Here is a 25,632-nt window from a genome sequence, read left to right as displayed (position 1 = left end):
ATTTGAGTCCAATAAAAAAAAGAATGCTTTTTAAAATAAAATGTACTTAACAACAGCACACACTGTACAGTGTTGACCGCATTCATCAACCCTGTTACCAAAGTTATTTTAAACATAATAATCTCTATAACTATGAATAACTTCTATAATTTATGATAAATACAACTTTATCAGTAACTATAAATCAGTTTGCTTAAATTATGATTACAACCCTGTCAGCCATTCTGGAAAGTTAATTTACTTGAAACAGTTTAATGTTTATCCCTAAGAAAATATAACAGTGTTGAAAACTATATTGAAAATGTCCAAAATTATGGTAATATTTTTGCAAAGTGTGAGGTATAAAATAAATGTAATTGAGGTAATTACAATCTTTTACATTAAAACTAACTAACTAACTCTGAACTAATGTAAAAAAAAAAAAAAAGAACGCTTCAGTGTGCCAACGTCCTCCCGCAGGTTAATATAATATTTAATGTCATCTGATGTTGACAATCAATATTTCTCAAATCTCCCTTTGCTGACCATTTGTTGAAAAAAAAATGAAAAAAAGGAAAATGTGTACCAATTTCATGGTGTAACTGCATATGTAAATGTGATGAAGTGCTTGAATGTTTCTAACACGAACATGAATGAAGAATAAACACCAACCTCTTTGTTCTTCAGGATCTTCAGTGTGTTTCATTCTGCAGGGTTCTGGATCACTCATGTTCTCACTGTCCTCTTTAATAAACTCAGTCTTTGCAGATTTCAGCTCTTCCTGATGCTTTGTGCTCGTTTTCACTTGTAGCTGATGGGAATATTCCAGCATTTATTGGTGAATTACAGTGGGAGGAGCTTCACTGATGATGAATTCAAGTGTGGGAGGAGCTTCATTGGTGATGTAATTGCTGTGGGAGGAGCTTCACTGATGATGTGATTGCTATGGGAGGAGCTGATCTGACAAAATAAAAATATATAAGTTACAGAGTTTGTTTTTATAATAAATGACACTTCTAAGCATTTATGTCTTTCTATCTATTCATCGTAAACAGTGTTGTGCAAGTTGCTTACATTATAGATTACTTGTTACTGTTATTTAAAAGTTATTCTTTACCTTACAATATTACTGTCTCAGAATTGTAATGCGTTACATTACTCCTGTATTACGTTTGAGTTACTTTCACCAAAATAACTACAGAAGTATACAGAGTTATCCTTCCCGTCCGATCCAATGCTACCACTTCTTTAAATTACTGTTAGCATTATTTGAATTTAACATTATAAAATACGTGGACCTACACCACACAAGTAGTTGAGGATAAATTCTTTGAAATTGGGTTATGTGAGTTATGGACGTGATATTTGCAGTTAAAAACTTATATATTAATATTAGTCTACACATGCGTTTTATATTTAATATGAGGGAAATAGACATGCATGCATGCAAGACATGAAAAATATTTAACTTTTAGGTGGCAAAATATTTTTTAGTAATTCTGTGAATTACACTGCGCAAACCAAAAATAATACTATCCACCAGATGAAGAAGGATTGGCTCTCCACAGAACATAAAATACTTATTTTATTTTATTTTTCGTGTTCGCGATTATGAGGAGAAAACAATGTTACGGACGAGACAGTTCTCCGTTACAGACGTGAGCATAAGTTTTTTGAAAAATAAAAATTTGGGCAAAAAGTGTGTTGTAACACAAGTGTTACTGAACATGTACCAAGTAAAATGTTACTGACAAATGATTAGTAATGCCTTACTGTGTTACAGCAAAAAGTAATACGTTACTGTAATGCCTTACTTTTGTAACGCGTTACTCCCAACACTGATCGTAAAGTAACTGATGCTAATTCCTAAATTATATTTATTGCTAATCCTAACACTATGTTGCTTCTTCATTAAAATACAGATAGGTAACTATAAAAAATAAACAGTTGAAAGCATAAACAGAAATAAATGTACATATTTATAATCAACAAATACCCCCAGTCTGTTGACACCAATGAAATGAGCTTTAAACCTATGTAAACCCCTTTTTGTCTTAAACCCATATACTTATTTACACATTTAAGCATTTATATCTGTCTGTCCATCGTAGAGCAACTGATGCTGATTCACACATTTTTATTTTTAATTCTAACATTATTCTGTTATATCTGTAGAAAAGTAGTAAAGAATTGTAAGAAAGCATAATTGAAAGCATAAACACAAATAAATAAATGTACATATTTGTAAGCAACAAATTCCCTCAGTCTGTTGACACAATGAAATGAGCTTTAAGTGTCAATTTACAGGAGATCTGAAGACATCAGCATAATAAATGAGGTGAAAACAGGAACTATTGTCATGAAATAAAGAGTGTTTTCAGCAGATCTGTTAATATTGATGAGCCTCAGACTATCAACACTCATTCAACAAGCCATTCAGGATCATCAGCAGATCATCTCACTTTATTCTGAGTGTTTGCTGTTAAAAACACATTATTTGAGTCAGGATACATGCAAAGCCTATTAAATGGCTCCATTGAAAGACAATACTGTTATTTTTCATAATATGACATGAATAAAACATCAATAATACAAAAAACAAACACTAATGACTAGAGGTTGACCGACTGATTGCGCCAATTGTTGGCATTTATTTATTAATTGGCATCGGCCGATTGTGCTGCAAATTAGGGCGATTAATAGGCGGGCTTCGGGTCTGTTAACTTTTTTGAAGAGAACCTGGTAAATTCCCAAGAAAATGGTAAGACTTAAGTTCTTATCTTTCGTTCTTAATCTAGCCTTATATATTTCGTTGGTTAAGTGTGATGCTATTTTTGGAGAGAGAATGCAAGTAACATTTTGGAACTGTATATTGCTAGCGAGCTTTAGTTTAGGATACTGGTCGGCACGGGAACCAATACCTGGTAAAAAAAGTTGCTTACAAAGATGAGCCATGTATTTTTACTATGAATTAGGCTACTACTACTATTACTATTGTACCCTGCAATAAACATTTACTCAAACTCTCTCAACCACCAGTTTTTTTTCCCAAAACATATTAGATTAGTCCATGCACATCAATGTAATTATAGAAAAAGCGATTTTTAAATTCTATCTATCCACACACACACACATATATATATATATAGGCTTAGTAATTGTAAAGTAATTTTTTCTATAATTACATAGAGTAAATGTTAATTTCAGGTTACAAGATAGTAATAGTATTAGTAGCCTTAATCATAGTAATAATACATGGCTCAACTTTTTAAGCACCTTCTCAAAACTAGTCTACGTCATCCGGTTCTGAGATTAGATTTTTTTCTCCAAATCGTGCAGCCCAACTTTTAACCCAATCGCTGCGCTGTATTACGGATGAGATTGCATTCAGAGCGCGCATGAGAGCGGTTTCTGCTGCGATGAGTTTAACAACGCTCGACGTGTGGATCATATATGTACCCACCGGAGCGAGTGCGTTTCAAGTTTTTATGGACATATTTCATATGCTCTAGTGCTCTAAACATGAACCAGCACTGTGTATGCGCACATATTTAATCATGTCTTCTTCAAATGAAATATATGTGCAAATAAGGACACTGTCCACTGGACACAGAGCAATGACATTAGTCGCGTTTCCACTGTTGGGCCAGTGTGCGGGCCAGGGCTAACAGCGAGCCGAGATGGGCCAGTGGCCTCGGGCCTCAAGCACCGGGCTTGCGTTTCCACTGCCAGGCCAGTAGCCTTGCAACGCTGCCCTAAACCCCGCCCTTAACACGCCTTCCCAAACGTCATACAACCCCACCTATTTCAGCGGGAATTATTTGTTCTCTTAGGAAGTTAGAAAACTTAGAAGTTAGGAAGATAGCATGTCTCTCCACTAACAGAGGGATGGTGACCCAGCACACCGTCCATCAAGTTCCTTCTCTGGGCACCGCTTTGTCCATTGGTCGTTTTAATCGCCTTGTACTGCGCCCGCAACTTTTAAAATTTTTCCCGAACTTGAGGCGTTGTTCGCTGAATGCTTAGCTTAGCAAGTTCAGCAATGATGTATTTTATAACGTCCTCGTTGCTGCACACGCCGTCAAATTGACGTTGTACCCTTTCTTCTGCCCAAATGCTCAGAAGAGCTTTGGTGTCTTCGACAGACCAGTACAGGCGATTCTCCATTTCGAGCAGCGTTTATTTTTCGCGATATAAAAAAGAGAAATGTGCATCTTGCCGCAGACCATAACTTTTCCTAACACCAATAAACTCCGCCTTTTACCTTGACCATGTCTCTAGCCCGAGCTGGCCCGCTTTGGCCCAAGGTATTCGACAGGCCAGAAATCATGGCCGTTGGCCCTGAATAAGCCCTGATCAAGCCCCGGAAGTGACAGTGGAAACGTGACCGGCCCTGGCACGCACTAGCACGGCCCGGCCCGGCCCTGGCCCGACAGTGGAAACACGGCTATTGTGGAGGCTATGTCGGACCCACAGACAAATTAAATAAGGAAAATTAACGTGCACGGTTTAGCCAGAAGTTTCGTTTGAATTGCACGTTTTAACACATTACGTGCCACCATCACGTAAATCGGGGTTAAGGGGTCGTGTTCATTTCACGTATTTCTGTGAGATCAGGTGAAATCTGGTGAGTTTCTCCATCTCACACGCGGACTCAGAGGAAGAGAAATCCTCCGGTACAGAAACAGAATTGATAAGGTCTGAGTTTATCTATACAACACAGGCTACTATAATGATTTAGCCACTGGGCTCGTTACCAGGTATTGGTTCCCGTGCCGACCAGTATCCTAAACTAAAGCTCGCTAACAATATACAGTTCCAAAATGTTACTTGCATTCTCTCTCCAAAAATAGCATCACACTTAACCAACGAAATATATAAGGCTAGATTAAGAACGAAAGATAAGAACTTAAGTCTTACCGTTTTCTTGGGAAGTTTCCAGGTTCTCTTCAAAAAGTCGGCAGACCCGAAGCCCGCCTATTAATCGCCCTAATTTGCAGCACAATCGCCCGATGCCAATTAATAAATAAATGCCAACAATTGGCGCAATCAGTCGGTCAACCTCTAGTCATTAGTGTTTGTTTTTTGTATTATTGATGTTTTATTCATGTCAAATTATGAAAAATAACAGTATTGTCTTTCAATGGAGCCATTTAATAGGCTTTTATCATGTATCCTGACTCAAATAATGTGTTTTTAACAGCAAACACTCAGAATAAAGTGAGATGATCAGCTGATGATCCTGAATGGCTTGTTGAATGAGTGTTGATAGTCTGAGGCTCATCAATATTAACAGATCTGCTGAAAACACTCTTTATTTCATGACAATAGTTCCTGTTTTCACCTCATTTATTATGCTGATGTCTTCAGATCTCCTGTAAATTGACACTTAAAGCTCATTTCATTGTGTCAGCAGACTGAGGGTATTTGATGATTATAAAAATGTACATTTATTCCTTTGTGTTTATGCTTTCAATTATGCTTTCTTACAGTTCTTTACTACTTTTCTAGATATAACAGAATAATGTTAGAATTAAAAATAAAATGTGTGAATCAGCATCAGTTGCTTTACGATAGACAGACAGATATAAATGCTTAAATGTGTCAATAAGTATATGGGTTTAAGACAAAAATGGGTTTACATATATAAAATAATAAATAATAATAATAAAAAAACACTTTTCAGGCATATTTAGAACAAGAATAATTTGATAACATATTCAAACACTGTATTTAAGGATCATAGTGCAGCCCAAAAATACTATTAATTGTCATTTCAAATCTTTATAATTTGCCACTGTCTTCAAGCCACTAGGTTTTACCCATTTGTCAGCAAGAAATTTTAATTATTATTAAAATATAATAACATTTAGTATGATCTTATACATTTTATTAAGTAAGGTCAAAATAAATGTTTTTTTAATTTTTACATAAATATTTCTGTTATGCTGAATGACGATGGGACATTATTTGACCTGTATTTTGACATTTTCTTTTCACAAAAGTTTTTTGAAACATTAAAATAGACACTTGCATTGAATGGGTTTTCTATGTAAAATCACTTTTGTAAATTTAATTTGATGCAGACATATTTGGCAGTTGACCCTATAAAAATGAACTCGGTAACTGATTTTTTTATTTTATTTTGGCAGATCAGCTCCTCTGATCAATCTGCAGTTCAGTCAGTGAAGCCCCGCCCATAGCACTCGCGTCATCAGTGAAGCTCCTCCCACATCACTCACATCATCAGTGAAGCTCCTCCCACATCAATCCAATAAATGCTGGAATATTCCCATCAGCTACAAGTGAAGACGAGCATCAGAGCATCAGGAAGAGCTGAAATCTGTAAAGACTGAGTTTATTAAAGAGGACAGTGAGAACATGAGTGATCCAGAACCCTGCAGAATGAAACACACTGAAGATCCTGAAGAACAAAGAGGTTGGTGTTTATTCTTCATTCATTCATGATGCTGAAGAACATGTTAGAAATATTCAAGCACTTCTTCACAAGATATGCAGTTACACTATCAAATAGGTACTGAATTTTCAACAAATGTTCAGTAAAGAGAGGATTGAGAAGGTCTTCTAATTGATTGTCAACATCAGGTCAAACTAAAGCCCTATTCGTACGAGATTAGTCCAGGGCTCTGTAATTAAGAAATTACCCCCTGATGTCTGTGTTTTTGGTGGCTCATTCACACGGGAAAATAAATGTTCGTAATTCCCTCGAGTTTATGGACTTTATAGCGTGCGCCCACCCGTTCACACTTCACTAGCTGAACGTGCTGAAACGAAGATCGCGCTGCAGTATTGCAATTCAAAAAAAGAACTTATTTAAAACCAATTTATTAGAGAAATATATTATATATATTATAGAATATCATATTATTGTATAAGTATATAATATGTCTTTTCTTTCTTTTATTCTTTGTCCATATTTACAACAAGCCTGCCTGAAGAAGCGTCACGATAGGCTTGTTTTTCTATTCATTTTATTTGGTTTATTTCATTTTATATCATTTATCAGATTTCTTGAGATACTTACAGGATGGACATCTTTAGAGGCCATGTGAGACAAAGAAATGCTCCACGATACAGACTACTAAGTTACACTACCACAAAAAGTGTCCAAACTTTCCAAAAGAGCTTCCATGTTGCGCCAAAATGCTTAATTTGACGTTTCCATGACAACGGTCCGAGTTGAGTTTCTGGATCACGTCTTTACTGTAGTTTGTTTTCTCTTTTGCAGCACTTCATAGTTTTTATTGGAGAAAAACTATAATCGGATTGGAGTATAGCATATCGAGAGATTTTATTGTTAATATAGTTTTAATACAGAAGTAAAATGGACTGTTAAACGGCCCGTAATGGTTATTGCGTTCTTTAAGAAACGATAGGCTCACAGAAAAACAGCCCAAATCACAGACATGGGGATTCGCACGGGACTGGTATTATCAGAGGACCCCTGTGTTGGCCGAAATACGGTAGGAAATTTTCGGGGGACTTTTTACAGACTCTGGTTCACAATTTTTTGCAACCATGTTAAAAAAATGTCAGACATTTCTCAACATAGATTACAATATTGTTTTTTAAGCAATTAACAGTAAACTGTATAAAGTAAATTAACTTTACAGAATGGCTGACAGGATTGTTACCAGAGACAATTTATATAAGAGACATGCCACTTCCTCAATCCTCAATAGAACTATATAAGGAAAACCCGTAACGGCAAAGATGGCGGTTGTATGAACATGTCCCGCCCCTCCCGCTGGAAAGCCAATCATCTGCTTTTAACAATCAAGCCGGGAAACATTTAAAACTATCGTCTGGTTCCACTGACGCCATGCGCACAGTTGAGGTTTTTCTTCAGCGGAGAGAGAGAGAGAGAGAGAGAGACGCGCACTCTTGCTCTCTCTCTTCGGAGGCAGGCGAAAGTGTAAACAAGACTTCACCGTCTCCAAATTAAGCGCTGTCTTGCTCTCTCTCCCGCACGGAGATTAATCAAAATAAAACGACATTATGGTAAAAGGTCGGAAGACCAAAGTTTCATGTGGAGCATCCGGAAATTTTGTTTTTCCTGAATTACCGCTGGGTGTAAATTGTGCTAAAATACGTTGCCTTATGTTATCTTCCGCACATTCAGATGACATAAAATTACTCTCTAAATAAACGAAAAAACCTATCCAGAGATGTATTGTTTTCTGTGTTGACACTAACCTTGTGGGATGTCCATGTCCTAACTGCTGGGATAATCACACAACCGTATGACACGTCCAATTCGCGAACTAACGACTCTTTTGAACCGATTCATGTTAATGAATAGTTAAAACAACTGATCTATACAATACATTGTTATTACTGATAAAGTGCAAACCTGCTTATTTTTAAATAATGGAGAACAATATTGACATTGAATATGCACAACACCCTCATTCTGGATAGAGACGTAAATGAAGTTGGTGTCGTGAACCCTTGCACATGCGTAGTAAAGTATAACCTGTGGGGGAAAAGGCGTTTTAAACCTTATTTTGGGGCAAAGTCATCAAACTTTTTCAGCGATTTTTATCATATTTTACTGCTGTTTCTATACATGCAGTTTTTATGTCCCGGTGACCATTGAAAGTGCAGTTCTGACTCTATGCCCATTTATTTAGATAGGAGCCTGGTCTTGTTAGTCCGAAATAGCTGCCCGGAGGCATTGCCAAGATGGCGGCCGAGTGGCACGACTTGCCTAAAAGGACTTTGTTGTTACTAAAGCAAACTCTGATTTTACTATATATATATATATATATATATATATAGGGCTGTCAATCGATTAAAAAAAATAATCGCGATTAATCGCATGATTGTCATGAGTTAACTCACGATTAATCTCATTTAATCGCACATTTTTTATTTGTTCTAAAATGTCCTTAAATGAATACTTTTCAAGTTTGTAATACTCTAATCAACATGGGCATGGATAAATATGGATGCTTTATGCAAAAGTATGTTTATTATTGAAACCATAGTCAACATAGAGCATGAAGAGACATGTTTCAAAGGTCATAGATGTTTTTCAAAGAACTTGTTCATGTCTATTAGACACATGTAGAAAGAACAAATAAATACCAGGTTCCCATTACTTCTCTTTCTTTGCACTGAGCAATTTACTAACACTAACATGTTTAGATTTTTGCATGACAGGGCATCTCTTCTGAAAATGCTAAATGTGCATTTATTATTTATTATTACATTAGTTTGTCTCTCTCTGTGCCCATTTTGATGAAGCTAAATTCTCAATAAAACAGTTTTCATTGGTATATTTTACTCTTTCTTTTGTCAAACAACGGAATGAATATGAAATGGTGACTGAAACGCGAAAGACATAACTTTCTCAACCAGCTCTCCCTTCCAAGATGTTAATCTGCACAAAAATCCTGATAATTGAGCCGTTGTCTGATGAAATCAAATACACATAAGATGAAGACAATATCTGTGTTGTGATTTCAGCTATACTTGCATGTAAAATTAGAGAAGCAACATAATATAATAATTAACTGAATTAAAGCGAGAGAGAGAGAGAGAGAGAGAGAGAGAGAGAGAGAGAGAGAGAGAGAGAGAGAGAGGCGCCTGGTAGAACCTCAGAAACTAAATAAGGTTTGGGTGCTTTTTTGAAGGGAAAAAAATCGCTAAATGGGTCTGCAATGTCGCTAAGTTGGCAACACTGTGTATCTCCATTTCTCCAACTAAGGGTTTGGCCACGAGTCAAACAGAAAATACGCGCTGCGTTAATCGCGCATTAAAAAAATTAGTGCCGTTAATATGATTTTGCGTTAACGCGTTATTAACGCGCGAATTTTGACAGCACTAATATATATATATGTATATATATATATATATATATATATATATACATATATATACATTTTTTTTGTTGTTGTTGAGTTCATCTAAATGATTACACTGTTTTAGGCCTCACTTTTATGTCCTTTCACTTCATATTTATATTTCTCTTTTGGAATTTTGATGTTCTAAAAATGACTTTAATTATTTTTTCTTTCATTTCAGACCTGAAGGGGGAGAGTGAAGAACTGAGTGAAGTGAAGGAGGAGAGTGAAGAACTGAGTGAAGTGAAGGAGGAGAGTGAAGAACTGAGTAAAGTGAAGGAGGAACATCATGTCAAACCTGGAGAAAAACCTTTGAGTCGCTCAAAGACTAAAAATACATTTTTAAAGAAAAGAAGAGCCAATAAATCTACAACCTGCACTCAGTGCGGAAAGAGTTTCTCAAACACACATAATCTTGAGATTCACATGAGGATCCGTTCACATGCAATCAATGTGGGAAGAGTTTCAGTCGATCATCACACCTTAATGCTCACATGAGGATCCACACAGGAGAGCAGCCGTTCACATGTGATCAATGTGGAAAGAGTTTCAGTCAATTAGCAACCCTTAATGTTCACAGAGAGTTCACACCGGAGAGAAGCCGTTCACATGTGATCAGTGTGGCAAAACATTTCTTGTGTCATCAGCTCTAAAAGCACACCTGACAGTTCATACGAAGGAGAAGCCACATTCATGTTCTGTGTGTGGAAAGAGTTTTTCACTGCTGCAATATTTACACAGACATCAGAAAACTCATACTGGTGTGAGAGAGTACATGTGCTTTGAGTGTGAGAAGACTTTTATGACAACAGAATGTTTAAAACGGCACCAAAGGATCCACAGCGGAGAAAAACCTTACAAGTGTTCACACTGTGACAAGAGATTCAGTCTGTCATCAACTCTGAAAAGACATGAGAGGATCCACAGTAGAGAGAAACCACACACGTGTGATCAGTGTGGGAAGAGTTTCGCTTTTAAAAGTCAGCTGAAGACACACATGAAGACCTGTTAGATCCAGGGCTGGAAATGGCTGAGATTGACTGGGGGACTCTAGTTGGGAAGATTTTGTACTTTTAATGACTAGATGTACTTAAACATAAAATATGATATAATCTATGATACTATTAAACAGGCTAATTTCATGTTTCCTTCTAACAATATTTTCTTAATTATCACGACAACAACATTTAGGGATTTTCTGCGGCACAAACACATTTATTCAACACAGTCTCTACTTGGAGAAAATCACCTGTTTGATTTTGGCCAAATTAAAGATACAGCGAAGTCCATTAATACCTGACAGTGGACACCTCGAAGGGCATTAACCCGCTTATACCATGGTCACTTGCTAAATAACACATTTTTAAAACATTAGTTCATATTTTAATCAGTAAAAACTTTAGATTTCGATTGTAAAACTAACAATAACTTGGTTTCGGAGATAGTCCGCTCAGCTCGTAGAACCCTTCAGTTTACTGCCTGTTGCTATGGTTACTCACAGCTGATGTAGCCAGCGCATTTATTTATTAATTTCAAACGGTAAACAGTCAGTTTCACCAGATCTCTTTTACTAGGTGTCCTCTATCACTTTTTAACGGACACCCTGCAGCCAATCAGAATCGAGTATTCACCCAGACCATGGTATAAGTAGGAATACGTGGTGCATTGAGAATTGAACAGGTCAAACAAACATTTTAAATACATTTGTCCTTGGGTTAGAATGTTTTGAATGGTTCTCATCAGAAGGTAATATGATGCCATAAAGAATCATATGTGCAGGGTAAGATTTGTGAAAGTGTACATAAGTTTGCAAGCGTAAGAAAAAAATATTTGCAGCATTTTACCGTTATTCATAAGTGTAATGCATGTATTGTGAAGCTGCAGCTTCATGCTGGTGCAAAATAAATAGGATCTGTATTCTTCAGACTTTTGTTTTTTCACGTTTGCCGCACAAATACGTCCAAAAGCATTGCGGGCCTGTGAACAGCAATTTGCAACCGAAAAACAACAGAGTCAGGAACTGCAAAAAACAGACTGGTCGCGTAAAACCAACCTTTGTGTAAAAAAATAAACTGTTGTAAAAGTCTGAATGACTTCTTGTGTGCATGGGGCAAAAAAAGTTCCCGAAATAACCCGATTTGTACAGTTGTGTCTTTCTTTTAGCTGCGCTTACAGTTTTGGCACGATTCTCTCACTCATTGAGTTTTGCAAGTGAGGAGGGTCTTCCACCTTCTAATGTAGCCAATCAGATGAGCTTCTCGCTGACTCTCGATTTATTCTCATCGGTCTCGTTCAATAAACATGGTTCGATAAACACGCCAGTCACCAGATTTATTTAGATCCCCATTTATCTATTTAAAATAGATAATTTATTTTAAATTTTATTTAACATGTATTTATGGATTAAAAGTACCATTTTGGCAACAAGAACATTTCTGAGCCAAATGAAGATACAGTAAAGATGTGTTCTGGCGACGGGCGTTTGTGGCGTGATCTTCTCTCATGCAAATTTAAAATTAACGCTTGCAAACTTGTGTACACTTTCACAAATCTTATGTATGAAGTATGAAGGTAATATGATGCCGTAAAGAATTGCATGCACAGGGATGCAATTCTTTACGGCATCATTACGGCATCATATTACCTTCATACTCTCAGTTCAGTACTTTTAAAATCAACAATTATTAAACACATTTAAAGGAACTGTATGTAAGATTGTGGCCAAAACTGGTACTGCAATCACTTTCAAATTACTGTAGAGCAGTGTATCCCCTCCCCCTCCCCCCTGACTCGAGGTTGCCAGATAGGCTGCAGGATCCAGCAGGAACGTAGGCTGACACGTTTGTAGCTGCAGCTGTGGTAACTAGAGCAGAGCTGGCAACCCGGATGCTGAAACACAACTGACTTCGTGATTGGTAGATAGGTGGAGGGTGGGGCATCAGGCCAAAACACAACATGACAACATCAACATCAGTTGAGGGCTGCAACTATCACTTTTAAATGACAATATCCTGGCCGGACTACTGTTGTCAGTGATATAAGTATTTGAAATGAACATGATTTCTTAATGTCTAGTGACATATCAGGGCCATTTTATGATTAATTGAAATACATTTCTTACATACAGCTCCTTTAAAGGTGAATACAGTGTAAGAAAAAATTATGTGGACGTCGAAGATCTCAAAAATGAAGTTTATTACAGCAAAGTAGTAACAAAGTACAGACAGCACTTCGGATTCAGCGGAGTCATACAGAATGCCTCTCATCATCTCAGCTCAAACATTTATCCTAAATTTCGTTTGTCTTCCCCCTCTACATGTAAATGAAGCTCTGTTTTTAAGTGTAATTTAAGAATAACAGATTTGTCTTCCCTCTCAACATGAGGCTTTGAAATCAGAACAGCAAAAGGTTAAGGTGATAAAATCTATCTGAAGTGGATCTTCTGTTAAAACAAAACGGTCAAATGTTTTAGGTGATAAGATCTATCTGTAGTGGTCACATCTTTGATCTTCTGTTAAAACTGTTGGTTGGTTGCCCTCTGTGACACTATTTACATATTACTGAGATTGGATGTAATTGTCTCTATATGATAATTAAGCTCTTTTAAGTGAAGGAACATTTTGATATATATATATATATATATATATATATATATATATATATATATATATATAATATATATATTGGATTGATAGTTGTTGGGAACAAAACATAATTTCTTATAACAGTCATAAGGGAAAGGAAAGCTGATGTGCATTCTAAAAAGCAAAATAATTTGGATAATAATGTTTCTAGAACAGTGCCGGCTCTCCCTATAAGCGAACTAAGTGGCTCCTTGGGGCCCTGGGGGCTTCCCTGTAGCTCAAACAGTGGAGCGTTGGCGCTTGCTACACCAAGGCAATGCGGTTGATTTCCAACGAAAGCAAGAACTGATAAGAATGTAAATGTGTACCTTAAAATGCAATGTAAGTCGCTTTGGATAAAAGCGTCTGCCAAATGCATAAATATAAATGAAAAAATGAATGAAATTTCAGAAAAACTTTAGACGTTTTTAAAAGTTGAACTTATTGTAGCTTGAGCACCGTTCTTTTAGAATGCCATATCAAGCGGGAGATGCTGCAAAAGAAGCGAGTGCAACAGTTATACACGTCCTTCTAGCGATCAGCGTTATATTAGCAATTTCAGCCAACTTAAAAGCTCCTCTGACCACCTTGACCTCCTCCAGAACGACGTTCAGGTGGTCTGGTGCAGCCGAAGCTGCATTTTCCAAACTTAAAAGCTGCTTTGTTTCGGCTCCCATTTTGATAGCCCCTGATCCGTCACGTCAGGTCGTGGTGGAGGTTAGAGGTGGGCGTAGGTGCGGTTCTTTCCCAGCACTCTTCCACAGAAGACAATATGCATCCTTGCCCGTTTTTGTTCCATCATCTATCATCTGCCGAACGTAACTATAACATTGGTAACAGAGTTGTTGGCAGTCAAGTTAGCGTTGGAGGAGTGGCGCTTAGTATACTTTGATCCCATATAATTCATTCATGTAATTGTTATAACTATTAGAGGTGTGAATGAAAGTGTGTACTGTTTCATATCAATGCTATCTTACGAACACAACTAGCAAGATGGTTGGAATTAAATCTGTGTAAAATGTTTCATATTCTGATAATCAGAAATCATGCCTAAACTGTTGCATCTGGTCTTTAATTAGAGAAACCCCCCAGGGAAGACATGATTTATGACTTTGCAAACAAAGCAACAGTCAGGACTTCATTAGTATGGTAACAAACCTTTTTTGTTTTAAAAAACCCTTTAAAAACCAGCGCAGTGCGTTGGGGGGGTGACTTCGTTCAAAATGTTCTGATAGAGAAGAGCTCTCAACGAGTGCAGAACAAATACGGAGACGGCAGACGATGGTTATAGTAACCATGTAACGTTAACAGATGAGCAGATCAACCCAAATTAAGATCAGATGGGTTAGATTCATTTCCAGTCATCTAGCTCCTTTCCATAACTCATTTTCTTTCTTTGTGTTATTCTTCTTTTCCGATTGAAAGTCTCGGTTTTAAGTTAAGTTTTGCTGCAAAGTTTCGGTCCACGATTCACTGCAAAGCACGCTTTCAACTTCAAAGACCTTCAACCATCCGCCAGCCACCACGTGACTGGTTTTCCCTAAGCTCTATCCAAGCACGAGGAGATCAACCAACGGACCCCGAAAAACACCCTTTTTACCCAACAAAAGGGAACCCTCAAACGGAAACGCAAGTAGACTACCTCCAGACTCTTAAGCTGAACTGGTGTATTGATATACATTTAATAACCTGTCTAAGAAATGGCCAGGGTTAAATTAATGATTGATGGTTCGTTCAGGTCATGTCTTGAGTGCATATAGAAATTCTGAATTTTCTTCCTCTTACCCTTAACCCTCAGAGGTCGGCAATCACGCCGGCGTGATCTGCTCGCTTTTTTCCTTATGAGTTGAATTGAGACCCGAAATACTCTTTTGACTTTGATTTTACAAACAAGTTTCATACATCAATCGATTCTGTTAAATGTGTATTATTTTTATGTATACTCACAATAAAAACAAAGTGTTGTGATTTTTGCCAAATAAAGAAAAATAAACACGAGGCGAGTTCTGCCTTCTCTCTGCCAGTGTAGTCCATTCTGAAACGCGTCCGAAAATAAATTATAACTCAGCGAATACTTCTCACACAGGCACGTGAGATATGTCTTTATGAAGCTTGAAATCTCTTCTTTCAAATGAAGTAATTTATATAAAAAACAAATGTTTTCAACTCATGTAATCCGTTTGAAAGCAAGGAGAGGTACCGTTTTTCCTTCTCCCTTCATTATCTCTAAATGAGCTGAGGCCCCCCTGCCCCCCGGCACGATTCACATGTAAATAGTTTAGGTGATCTAGTATGCATCGCATACGCCCCCCGATCAATGCCATAAAAACACAGTTTCTTCATCAGACTTACTGATAGTTCATCGCGTTTTGAGTATGACACGCTTCTCCAGTAATAAAGACGCCCTTCAGATGATTCTGGACAGTGAGGAAGAATGCATACTGGGTTGTTTCCTCAGAGGAAGATTGTAACAGACGACGAACGGCAGCATTTTGAAGAGCGAATTCCGCCGAGGACACAATTTCGGAGTAAGTTTTACTTAAAAGTCTGTTGTCTTTTATTTTTCGTGTTCGCATTTATGAGGAAAAAACAATATTACGTGACAGTTCTCCATTATGGACGCGAGCGCTCTAAAAAAAGCACTAAAAGACTTTCAAACTTTCACAGAGACCTCAAAACAGAAAGTACAAATCCTTTCTTTAAAACGAATTTCGTTTTGTATCAATTGTATCTTAATTTTAATAATTTTTTCATTAACAAATTTCCTGGATTTAAAGTAAATATAGGCTAGCAATCACAACATAAGGTGCTTGAACTGGAGATCATCATGAACCAGACCGTAGCCTACTCGCCTCACATGTCTAAAAAATGTGAAATATATTTACAGAAAGCTGGTTCTAAACAAAACCATCCAAAACACTAGCCTACTGCGAAGATCGCGAGTCAATAGCCTATCGTCAACTTCATCTTTGCCAGAAGTTAAATTTAAATCGCGTGTGTGAATGAATGATGATGTTTTAGCAAACTGTATTGCTATACTGAGATGAGTAAAAATCGACTGAAATATGTTGAAATAAAATGTAGGCTATTTGTATAAGCAACGTATTAAACTGCAAATTAACAATATGCCCTAATATTTCATGAAAACAACGTTACAGTCAGGCGAAATATGAAAGACAACATCTTGTTGACTAGATTTGGGTACGTTTTTTACTGTAGAATATACTGCCACGTCAAATAAGCTTTTGTTTAGCAATTTCTATATATAAAATACTATTTTTGTCAAAAATAAAGTCATCAACTAAGATGTTAGCTGTTCCAATGTTGACTATATTCAAACTAATGAATATGTCACGAGGTGACGAAATTCCAGCTTTTTTTTCCCTTGCAAGGCGGAACTAATGTTCGCCGAGATTGCCTCCCGCCGGACCCATAACAACGGAACACCGGGCTAGTTCCGGGTTAGCGCAAATTCCCCGCGAATGGGGTGAGTAGCCAAAATCGCCGGCAGCTGTGCACGAGGGGATTGAAGCCCCGCAATTGGCACACGTTGCCATTAGGGGAGGATAAAAGGAGGTAGTTTTTGGGGGACTGGAGTTCGCAGAGGAAGCGTGAGCGGTGGAGAAGAGGAAGTGGGACTGGCAAACGGGCACGGCATCGTGAGTTTGGGAGAAAGAGCACATTGACTCAACCGGAAGGAGGAAATCGCTGGACAGTAAGATCGTTTGTGAGAGACTGTGAGTAGTCCAATCGATCTCCATCTTCTCTCTCTTGTCTATGGGACTCCCTGATGTGAATGCCAGGTCAGAAAATGGGCGACGGCCATTTATATATGTATTTCCCACTGAGTGTTGAATTGCAGTGATGAAGTGATGTGATGCACTGTCTTGATGTGTGAAGTGTGAACTTAAACCCGCTGGATGTCCATCGCTTACCTGAGTTTTCTATCATGTTCTAAGACGTAAGAAGAGGCTAACACTGTTGTACTCCACAGATACTTGAGTGTACTATCTGATAGCCCATTGTGAAGAGGGACACATAGGTGAATGCTTAACTGACTGCTTTGCAGTAAAATCATCCAGCCGTAAGTTCTCTGTCTGTCATTACTGAAGAAGAGGATTACGTGCCTGTATATTTACCTGTCTGCTTTGCAGCAACTTCTCCCTGTCGTAAGCTCTGTGTCTGCCAGCCCTTCAAGAGGATTTCATACCCGAATATTCATCTGACTGCTTTGCAGTGAAGTTCCTCCAGCCGTAAGTTCTCTGTCTGTCATTACTGAAGAAGAGGATTACGTGCATGTATGTTCACCTGTCTGCTTTGCAGCAACGTCTCCCTGTCGTAAGCTCTGTGTCTGCCAGCCCTTCAAGAGGAGTTCATACCTGAATACTCACATGACTGCTTTGCAGTGAAGCCCTTCCGCCGTAAGTTCTCTTGTCTGTCACCTCTGGAAGAGGAGGATTACGTGCCTGTATACTCACCTGTCTGCTTAGCAGTGAATCCCTTCAGCCGTAAGTTCTCTGTCTGTCACCTGTGGAAGAGGAGGATTACGTGCCTGTATACTCACCTGTCTGCTTTGCAGTGAAGCCCTTCAGCCATAAGTTCTGTCTCTCACCTGTAGAAGAGGAGGATTACGTGCCTGTACACTCACCTGTCTGCTTTGCAGTGAAGCCCTTCAGCCGTAAGTTCTCTGTCTGTCACCTGTAGAAGAGGAGGATTACGGGCCTGTATACTCACCTGTCTGCTTTGCGGTGAAGCCCTCCAGCCGTAAGTTCTCTGTCTGTCATCTGTAGAGGAAGAGGATTACGTGTCTGTATACTCACCTGACTGTTTGCAGTGGAGACCCTCAGCCGTCAGTTCTCTGTCTGTCACCAGTACAGAGAGGAGGATTACATACCTGTACACTCACCTGGCCGCTCTACAGTGAAGCTCTCCAGCCGTAAGTTCTCTGCCGGTCATCTACAGAAGAAGAGTAGTACGTACCCGAAACACCCACCTTACTGCTCCACCACAGTCCCTCCGGTCTATGTCCCGACCCGTCCTCCCTCTGGGAAGAAGGGAGTACGTCACCCGAAATGCGCACCTGAACGGTCCTCCAGCAGCCTCCCTCCCCCAGTCGTGAGCCCTGACTCATCCCACCCATCGGAAGACAGTGAAGCTACTCACCAGAGCACCCCCCTTCCTTGTACTCTGTGGGCCTCCGGCGGTCCGCAGGACGGAACGACCCTGCCCAGAAGACTCACCATTTTAGATCCCCTTACCCATTTTTTATACTCAATAAAATACTGTGTTATTGGAAGTCTTGTTGTCTGTCGTCCTTGCCTGGCCTCTGTCCGACTCCCCAAGGGTGGTACGGGTCTTAGGGGTGGGTGCAGCCTGATTTGGCCCGCCCCGACCTGTGACAAATACATAGATAAAATGTAGGCCTATAATGATTTTTTTTACAAAGAAAGAGTACACTTGAAATATTGTTGAAATTGTAATTATTGTTGTAATTGTAAAATAGCAAAACATATTTACAAGATAGATGGAAGCAAAATCTTAAATGGTCAATATAAGTCTTCTTCTAAATATATCTTTTGTCCTTGCATTGTGGCTCAGTCAGTTTCACACCTGAATGAATGGCTAATTATGCAGAGTGGGTGGGACATTGTATTCTAAGGTGTAAACCACTCCTCGTTCACGCCCCCCTCGCATATTGGCTTTCCAAGCAAAACCTGTTTTACATCAATTTAAATCAATGTATGGTTTTATGTGAACGATAAAGCAAGACTATTTTCACATAATTTTGAAGAAAAAACTCTAGGCGAGGACATCCATTAGTCAAAAGTCTTATTGACACAAATTTACTATGTGTTTTGTGGCCTTATTTCAGAAAATTCGGTTTGTGTTAGATGTTTTAGATAATTAGCTTTAGGTGTTAGTATATAATCAATAAAGTATTGTTTGCATTTGAAAAGAGATTGCTTGTGTACTGCTTATCAAATTTATTGTCTTGAACTTCGATCTAAGTTACCGATGCTTTTACCCGTGATTATTTCTTAATTTATTGTTAGCTGGGGATTAATTCTTTCTTGGCCAGGAAGATATTATATTTCCTAGAGTTAATACTTGTTTATGCTTTCTGTTCATTGGATGAACTGATAAAATGATCATACTATTGATTCTGCTACAGTAAATTCTGAAAATAATTAAAAATAATTAAAATATTAATTATTGATCAATTATTTATAGTTGTGTTCAAGTAAAGCTTGACGTTGAAACTCAACCAACAGTTAGAAACCCTGTTGTTTTCGTGTGCTCAGATAAACATTGCACAGAGACGATCTGCCGAGATCACCATTGTTCCATCTATTACAGCGCAAAGCTGTCCTTTAAAGTTAATCTCACTCCTAACAAACTGAGTGAAGCCCCACGTCGTAAAACAGCTACGAGTGGTGTAGTTGTATTTTTGAAATGCGCCGACATTTCACGTAATATGATCGACGTGCATATTCTTTGAACATTGTTGAAATGTGCCGACATTTCATGTAACATGCATGCATAACTGTTTACAAACTGCAATTCACAAGTTCGCCCACTAGAGTTTGTTTTGTCGCCATAGTTACAATCGTGACACGGAAGTCTTAACCAACGCTTCTGGGGAAACTCTGACCCCTCGCATTATCGGGGCCACAGTGTCAACAAACCCTTTGGTGGCTAGGCTAGCTAACCCTTAGCTAAGCTAAAGCTAAGCTAAAGCTAAGCTAGGTAGTTGTTTACAGTGAGGCCTAACCTATAAAGCCTTAAGCATTATTTACGGTTGTCATTAGTATTAACATCAGTGGTTAAATACAGTGTCTGTTGGAACAACGTTAAAGTGATTTAACCATTTAAACACCTTGATTTTTACACCTGTTGGTCTTTTCTTCTTTCCTATTTTACCTGTCTCATACTTTACCCATATTTTTCTGTGAAAAGGAAATTTCGGTTCACAATTATTAATTTCATTTACCTGCATTTTACTTGAAAAGAAAATACTGGTTTATGATTATTAATTGCCAAATTCTAATTTGATTTAAAAAAGGAAATATTAAATCAAGATTGAAGTTTTATTTTTCTAAACAGGTAATTTCTAATGATTTCTAGATTTATTTTTAATAAATCTAATTTCATAATTTTCATAATTTATAAATTTCTCTTTTAGATTTAATCACTTCAGGTGAAAAAAATTTGAACCTTGAAAGTTAAGTAAACTTATTCAACCCACATTTCCCTATTACAAATATTGTTAGACTCATACTTGCTCATTTATTGTTATTGCGTTGTATCCTCCGTTTCTCCTTTCTTTTTGTTACGGTTATAAACTTAACCATTCTATTTGATTTACTCATCTACCTCTTTATTTAATTTCCCTTTTTCTTATTTTGTCCAGTATCATTATTACTTTCTTTCATCCTTATTACCCTTTTTTTTTATTCTAGCTTGGGAGTAACACACCTGAGCCTCAATAGGAGACATTGGTATCTCACTACAAGTTTCAAATAAATCAGAGATAACCCTCTCTTACAAAGTTTTATTTTTGAATGTTTAGTTGTTGGCAACCATCAATTCTATACTTGTGTTTCGACAAAGGCTCCAGAGCCATTTGTGGATCCAATCTCCTTCCCTCCTTTCCTTCTTACATCCTTCCTGTTCTGTCCTGCTTTCCCATTCTTGACATTTGTAGGGAACAGACCTGGGAGAACCATCAATCGAGTCTAAAGAAAGAGAAAGATAATCTTCCCAAAGAAAACAATCATTAGGTATTTGAGTTTTGATCAAACCCTCTCTGTTCTCCATACTCTCCCTGCATCTGTAAACGCAATTTACAATTTGACATCTTATCCAAGATCTATTAACAGAGACAAGTGTTGAGCAACCGTCGCCTTCATAGCATCCCAGCTGTAAGCAGTCCAACTGACGGTGTGAGGTGTCAATCCTGTCAAACTCAGAAAAGAGGTATCAGCATTATTATTGTATTATTTTTCCTTGTAAACATAAACAATAATATTGTTTACCTTTCTGAAAATAGATTCTCTGTGATAGGAAGCATTTACGAGAAAAATAATATTTCTCCTAGTTAAGAATTTTCTTTCTTGTTTTTTTTATTGAAATTATTTTTAATCTCTCTCTCTTTTTCCCTTACTCAGTGAGTGACATAGTCCTCACATCACAAGTTGAAACCAGCTTTTCATTGATAGAAAATATTTATATAAACAAAATATTTCTCCCATTGAAAAAAGAAATCCTTTCAATTGAGATTTGTTTTAACCTTTTTCTCTCTTTCCCTCACTTAGTTGAGTGACAAAGTTTCCACATCACTAGCCTACCTGTCTACACTGAGACCAACCTTCACTATTGTTGTACAGTCACTGAAACAACACTTAGCTGTTCAACCACATATAGGCTTACACCCCACACAGATCTGTGTCAGTCTCTTCACCCCAGCATGCCAACATGCCGTGGACGACAAACCCCACTGACGACGTGGACGCCTGGCTCAGAGGCATCACAGACTGCCTCACACCAAAGACAATTAAACTGTTATTATTTTTAATAATAATCATAACGCTGAGAAGATTCCTGACAAATGATTCAAGCCAAAACCACAACCACATGGAACTAACCAAGATTATCTGTTCCCTAAGCAATGCCTTCACAGCCCAGCTGACACTAAGCGACAAGCACATCACCCACCTTCAGGAGGAGCTGACACGTGCCCAGAGCCGCATGGACAAGCTGGAAGTGAAAGTCCAGGACAACTTCAAGCGTTAGACCACTGAGTTCCTGACAGAGCTGATGCACACCCAACGCTGCACAGACCAGCTCAAAGCGAAAGCTCAAGACAAACTCATGCCTGATGTAGTGGAGCAAGAAACAAAGAAGCAAGTTGACAAGCTCCAAGAAGCCCTTGCAGTCACGGAACGTGAAAGACAAGAATTAAAGACTGTCCAGAAACACCTGGTAAACCAACTCCAGTCTGCTGAACATCAGCTAGAGAAAGCTAAAGCTGACATTAAAGATAAGAACTCTGAAATTAATGCTCTGAAAGACCACCTGGAAAGGTGCAATGCTGAAATCGACCATCTGACCCAACAGCGAGATGACGTCAACGACGAGCTCTACGCGGTCAGAAATGAACTCCAGCACATTTTCCAACAGAAACCAGAGCCAAGAAGGGAGAGACCTTGTGATGTCAAGTCACGAGGCTCCACCTGAGAGCGGCATTCTCAAAAGTCACATGAGAGAGCAGTGACAAGGGTCTTTGTCCACACATACAGAGAAGCTATTGTATCTTCTGGGGGATTTCCGTTGACTGGACAGTCACGCGGCCACTGATAGGAGTATCAAGACATTTGCTGGGATCAGCATCTGTACATGTGAGTTGCCTTACAGTAAATATGACGAAAGGTATTCGAATCTGGACTATAAAAAGGACCTGGACGAAAATCAACTGCTCTTCCTTGCAATCTCCAGCCCGGGACGCCAGCAGTTCCTGGGTGCAAGAAGCTGTAAAGCCTAGCTAATATTACTCTGTTAGTCTAAGTACTCTATTATATTCTGTAACAAGTATTCTTTTCATTTTTGATTCTTTTAATAAATATTGTTAAACATTTATTCTAAATCATCTGACTGGAACTTGGAATTTTTGAGTACGTTTTCACCTTCCTTTCCTGGACCAGGACGGTCCCAACCGGGGGAAAACTACAGAGGGTGAGCATGATTTTCTGATATAAGCAAATCAGTGTGAACTTTGAATTGATTGATAGGCCTGGCTAAAGAAACAACTTATAACAAGGTTATTGTTGTATAGCAAACACGGTTGAAGAGTACCTAAAAAGGTAGATTTATACTACGAAGGGGAGATTTATTATATTTATAATTCTTATTATCTTTATAATAAAATACGAATTCGTAGAGACTATTCACCTAACTCTTAAAAGTACGACTAAAGGATAGGCTCTTTAGTTACCGTGGGATTATTTATATGTCCTGATTGGATGTAAAATAATTTGGAACGGTATTTAATCGTATAAACTTTTACAACCTCCCTCAGCATCACCACTGCACAGTTTCAAACTCCTTCAGCCAAGACACAAGCCTTGCACTGGAAGACAACCAGTGGCATGACAACACCACAGTTCTTCGTAAGAAGCACAGAGAACGTGACTCCCATGCTGATGACAGCTACCACACCAACCGCATGGAAAAGACATGGAACCAGCCACGCTTCTCAGGAAACCCACCTCGGCACCACTCAGTTAAGCACAACACTGAGTGTGCCCAAGAACAAGACAGTTTACCCTCAGAAGATATGGAGCAACTAATGAGGCAACTGAAAGTTCTCATCAGAAATGAGGTAAACATGGATGACGAACAGGATGGCGATGGAACGGAAGACCACCATTTCATCTGATACACCTTCATAATGAAGATGACAACCACTTGTTCTACAACAACACAGAACAAAGTGGTCTCTCACAGTCAACCACTGACAAACACCCAGAGGTACCAGAAAACACCATCCCGGCTACCCATCACTCATAAAGAAACCACCAAACGAGCTCCAAACTCAAGAACCATGTGTGTGCTACAGCAACAATAGTAAGCACAGAAGGTCAGAAAGTCTGTCACAACCAGAAGGCATCATCGGAGGAACGCCACAACGGAGACCACGTTTCGCACTACAGCTTCACGCATCCATGCCAAACTGCCTCCCAATGTCGGCCAGAGAACTTCCTGCCTTACTGGATCGACTCCCAGCAGATCAGAGAAGATCCCTTTTCCAAGGCAAAGAGGCAACAAGCTCATCAAAGCTAAGCCATCAAGCAAAGGGGGGACTGAAACAGATCTGACCATACATGCATACATACATACATACATACATACATACATGCTCTACTCAACACCCCTAACATACTCACTAAAATACAGAAGTTAACCACCTCTACCATGCAAGACATGCAACAAACATGTTTTTCCCCACAGGTAGAAACTAACTTCAGAAACTAGCTTAACAACTTAGCTACACTTACCTTAACACTTAGCTACACTTAGAAGCCGCCGCCGTTGAATCCAGCGCCAGCAAGCTTAGGACAGCGCCTGAGGAAGCCGGACGAATCTTCGCCGCCTTCAGCCTGCCGTGCCTGCTTCGCTATCCGGCGACAATATCCTTCTTGTGTGTTTGTGTGTGTTCGCTTCGCGACACTTACTAAAAGAGCAGAGGCGTTTGTTGCAAAATGCCTCGTGTTTCCTGCGGCTTGTGCCGCTCTCATCTCAGCGACCGCCACGTGATCTGCGCTCTCTGCCTGGGACGTGACCATTCAGCCACCGCCTTGTCTTCGGGTGGCTGTGAATTCTGCGAAGAACTGCCGATGTCGACCCTGCGGGCTCGACTCGCCTTGTTCAACGCAAACACCACTCCTTCTGTCTCTGGGCCGCGTAAGAAGAAGCGCCGCTCGCAGAGACCACCGGAGCCCGAGACGCAAGCCAGGTTTTCGCCGGAGACTCTCCCGCGAACCTCGCTCTCTCCCTCTCCGCCCCCGCTTCCCGACGCATAGCCGCCGGCTCCCGCCTGCGATGCCGTCGCCTCAGGGGATGAAGCGGATGAGGACGCCATCCTGGACAGCTGTTCTCTACTGGTGTCAGACAGTGAAGAGTGGTCTGGTTCTCTCCACTCCGCCTCTTCCTCGACGTGGGTGTCTGGCAGGACCCACGCCAGTGTGAACGCCGAGCTTCTCCAACTAGTAGGGAGGTTAAGCCCAAAAAATAGGCCTTTGACTTCAAGTCATGATGCAAAGGTCCCCTTTGGTATGGAAGTACCTTAGGGTCATACAAATAAATTTATCCTAAGACACAAGTGAGATCACATTTTGTATCAGAAATAAACAGGTCTTTTCAAAAATGGCTGCCAATGCGCCGAAAATACTCTAGAGCCCATATCTTTGCTTCTGTTATCGCTATAATGACAAATTTGGTGTCAAAGTGTACATTTTTGGGGTCAAGGAATCCAATAAAATTGGTTTTTCACATTTGCTTAATTGATTTTGTGTGAATGTACCCTATGTTGCACCCTGACCCCAGTCCACCTAGGGCAGGGCTATTCAATTCAATCATCTCCATCTGGCCCAAAGGCACCCCAA

General features: G+C 39.1%; 1 protein-coding gene across 1 annotated transcript in view; it reads left to right on the top strand.

Annotated features, from left to right (window-relative positions):
- Nucleotides 1-6,255: 6,255 nt before the first annotated feature.
- LOC311097528 (uncharacterized protein) overlaps nucleotides 6,256-25,632 on the top strand; it is a gene marked incomplete at its 3' end in the record, with an annotated part of 85,292 nt that continues 65,915 nt past the window's right edge. The window contains exon 1 of the mRNA XM_084137284.1: nucleotides 6,256-6,418. Within this exon, the coding sequence (XP_083993410.1) occupies nucleotides 6,361-6,418 (58 nt within the window). The 5' untranslated portion in view covers nucleotides 6,256-6,360. The remainder of the gene's footprint in view (nucleotides 6,419-25,632) is intronic.

This window comes from Abramis brama, assembly GCF_963993115.1.
Source record: "Abramis brama genome assembly, chromosome: 1".
Classification (NCBI taxonomy): domain Eukaryota; kingdom Metazoa; phylum Chordata; class Actinopteri; order Cypriniformes; family Leuciscidae; genus Abramis; species Abramis brama.
This window is presented reverse-complemented; position numbering and strand designations above follow the sequence as displayed.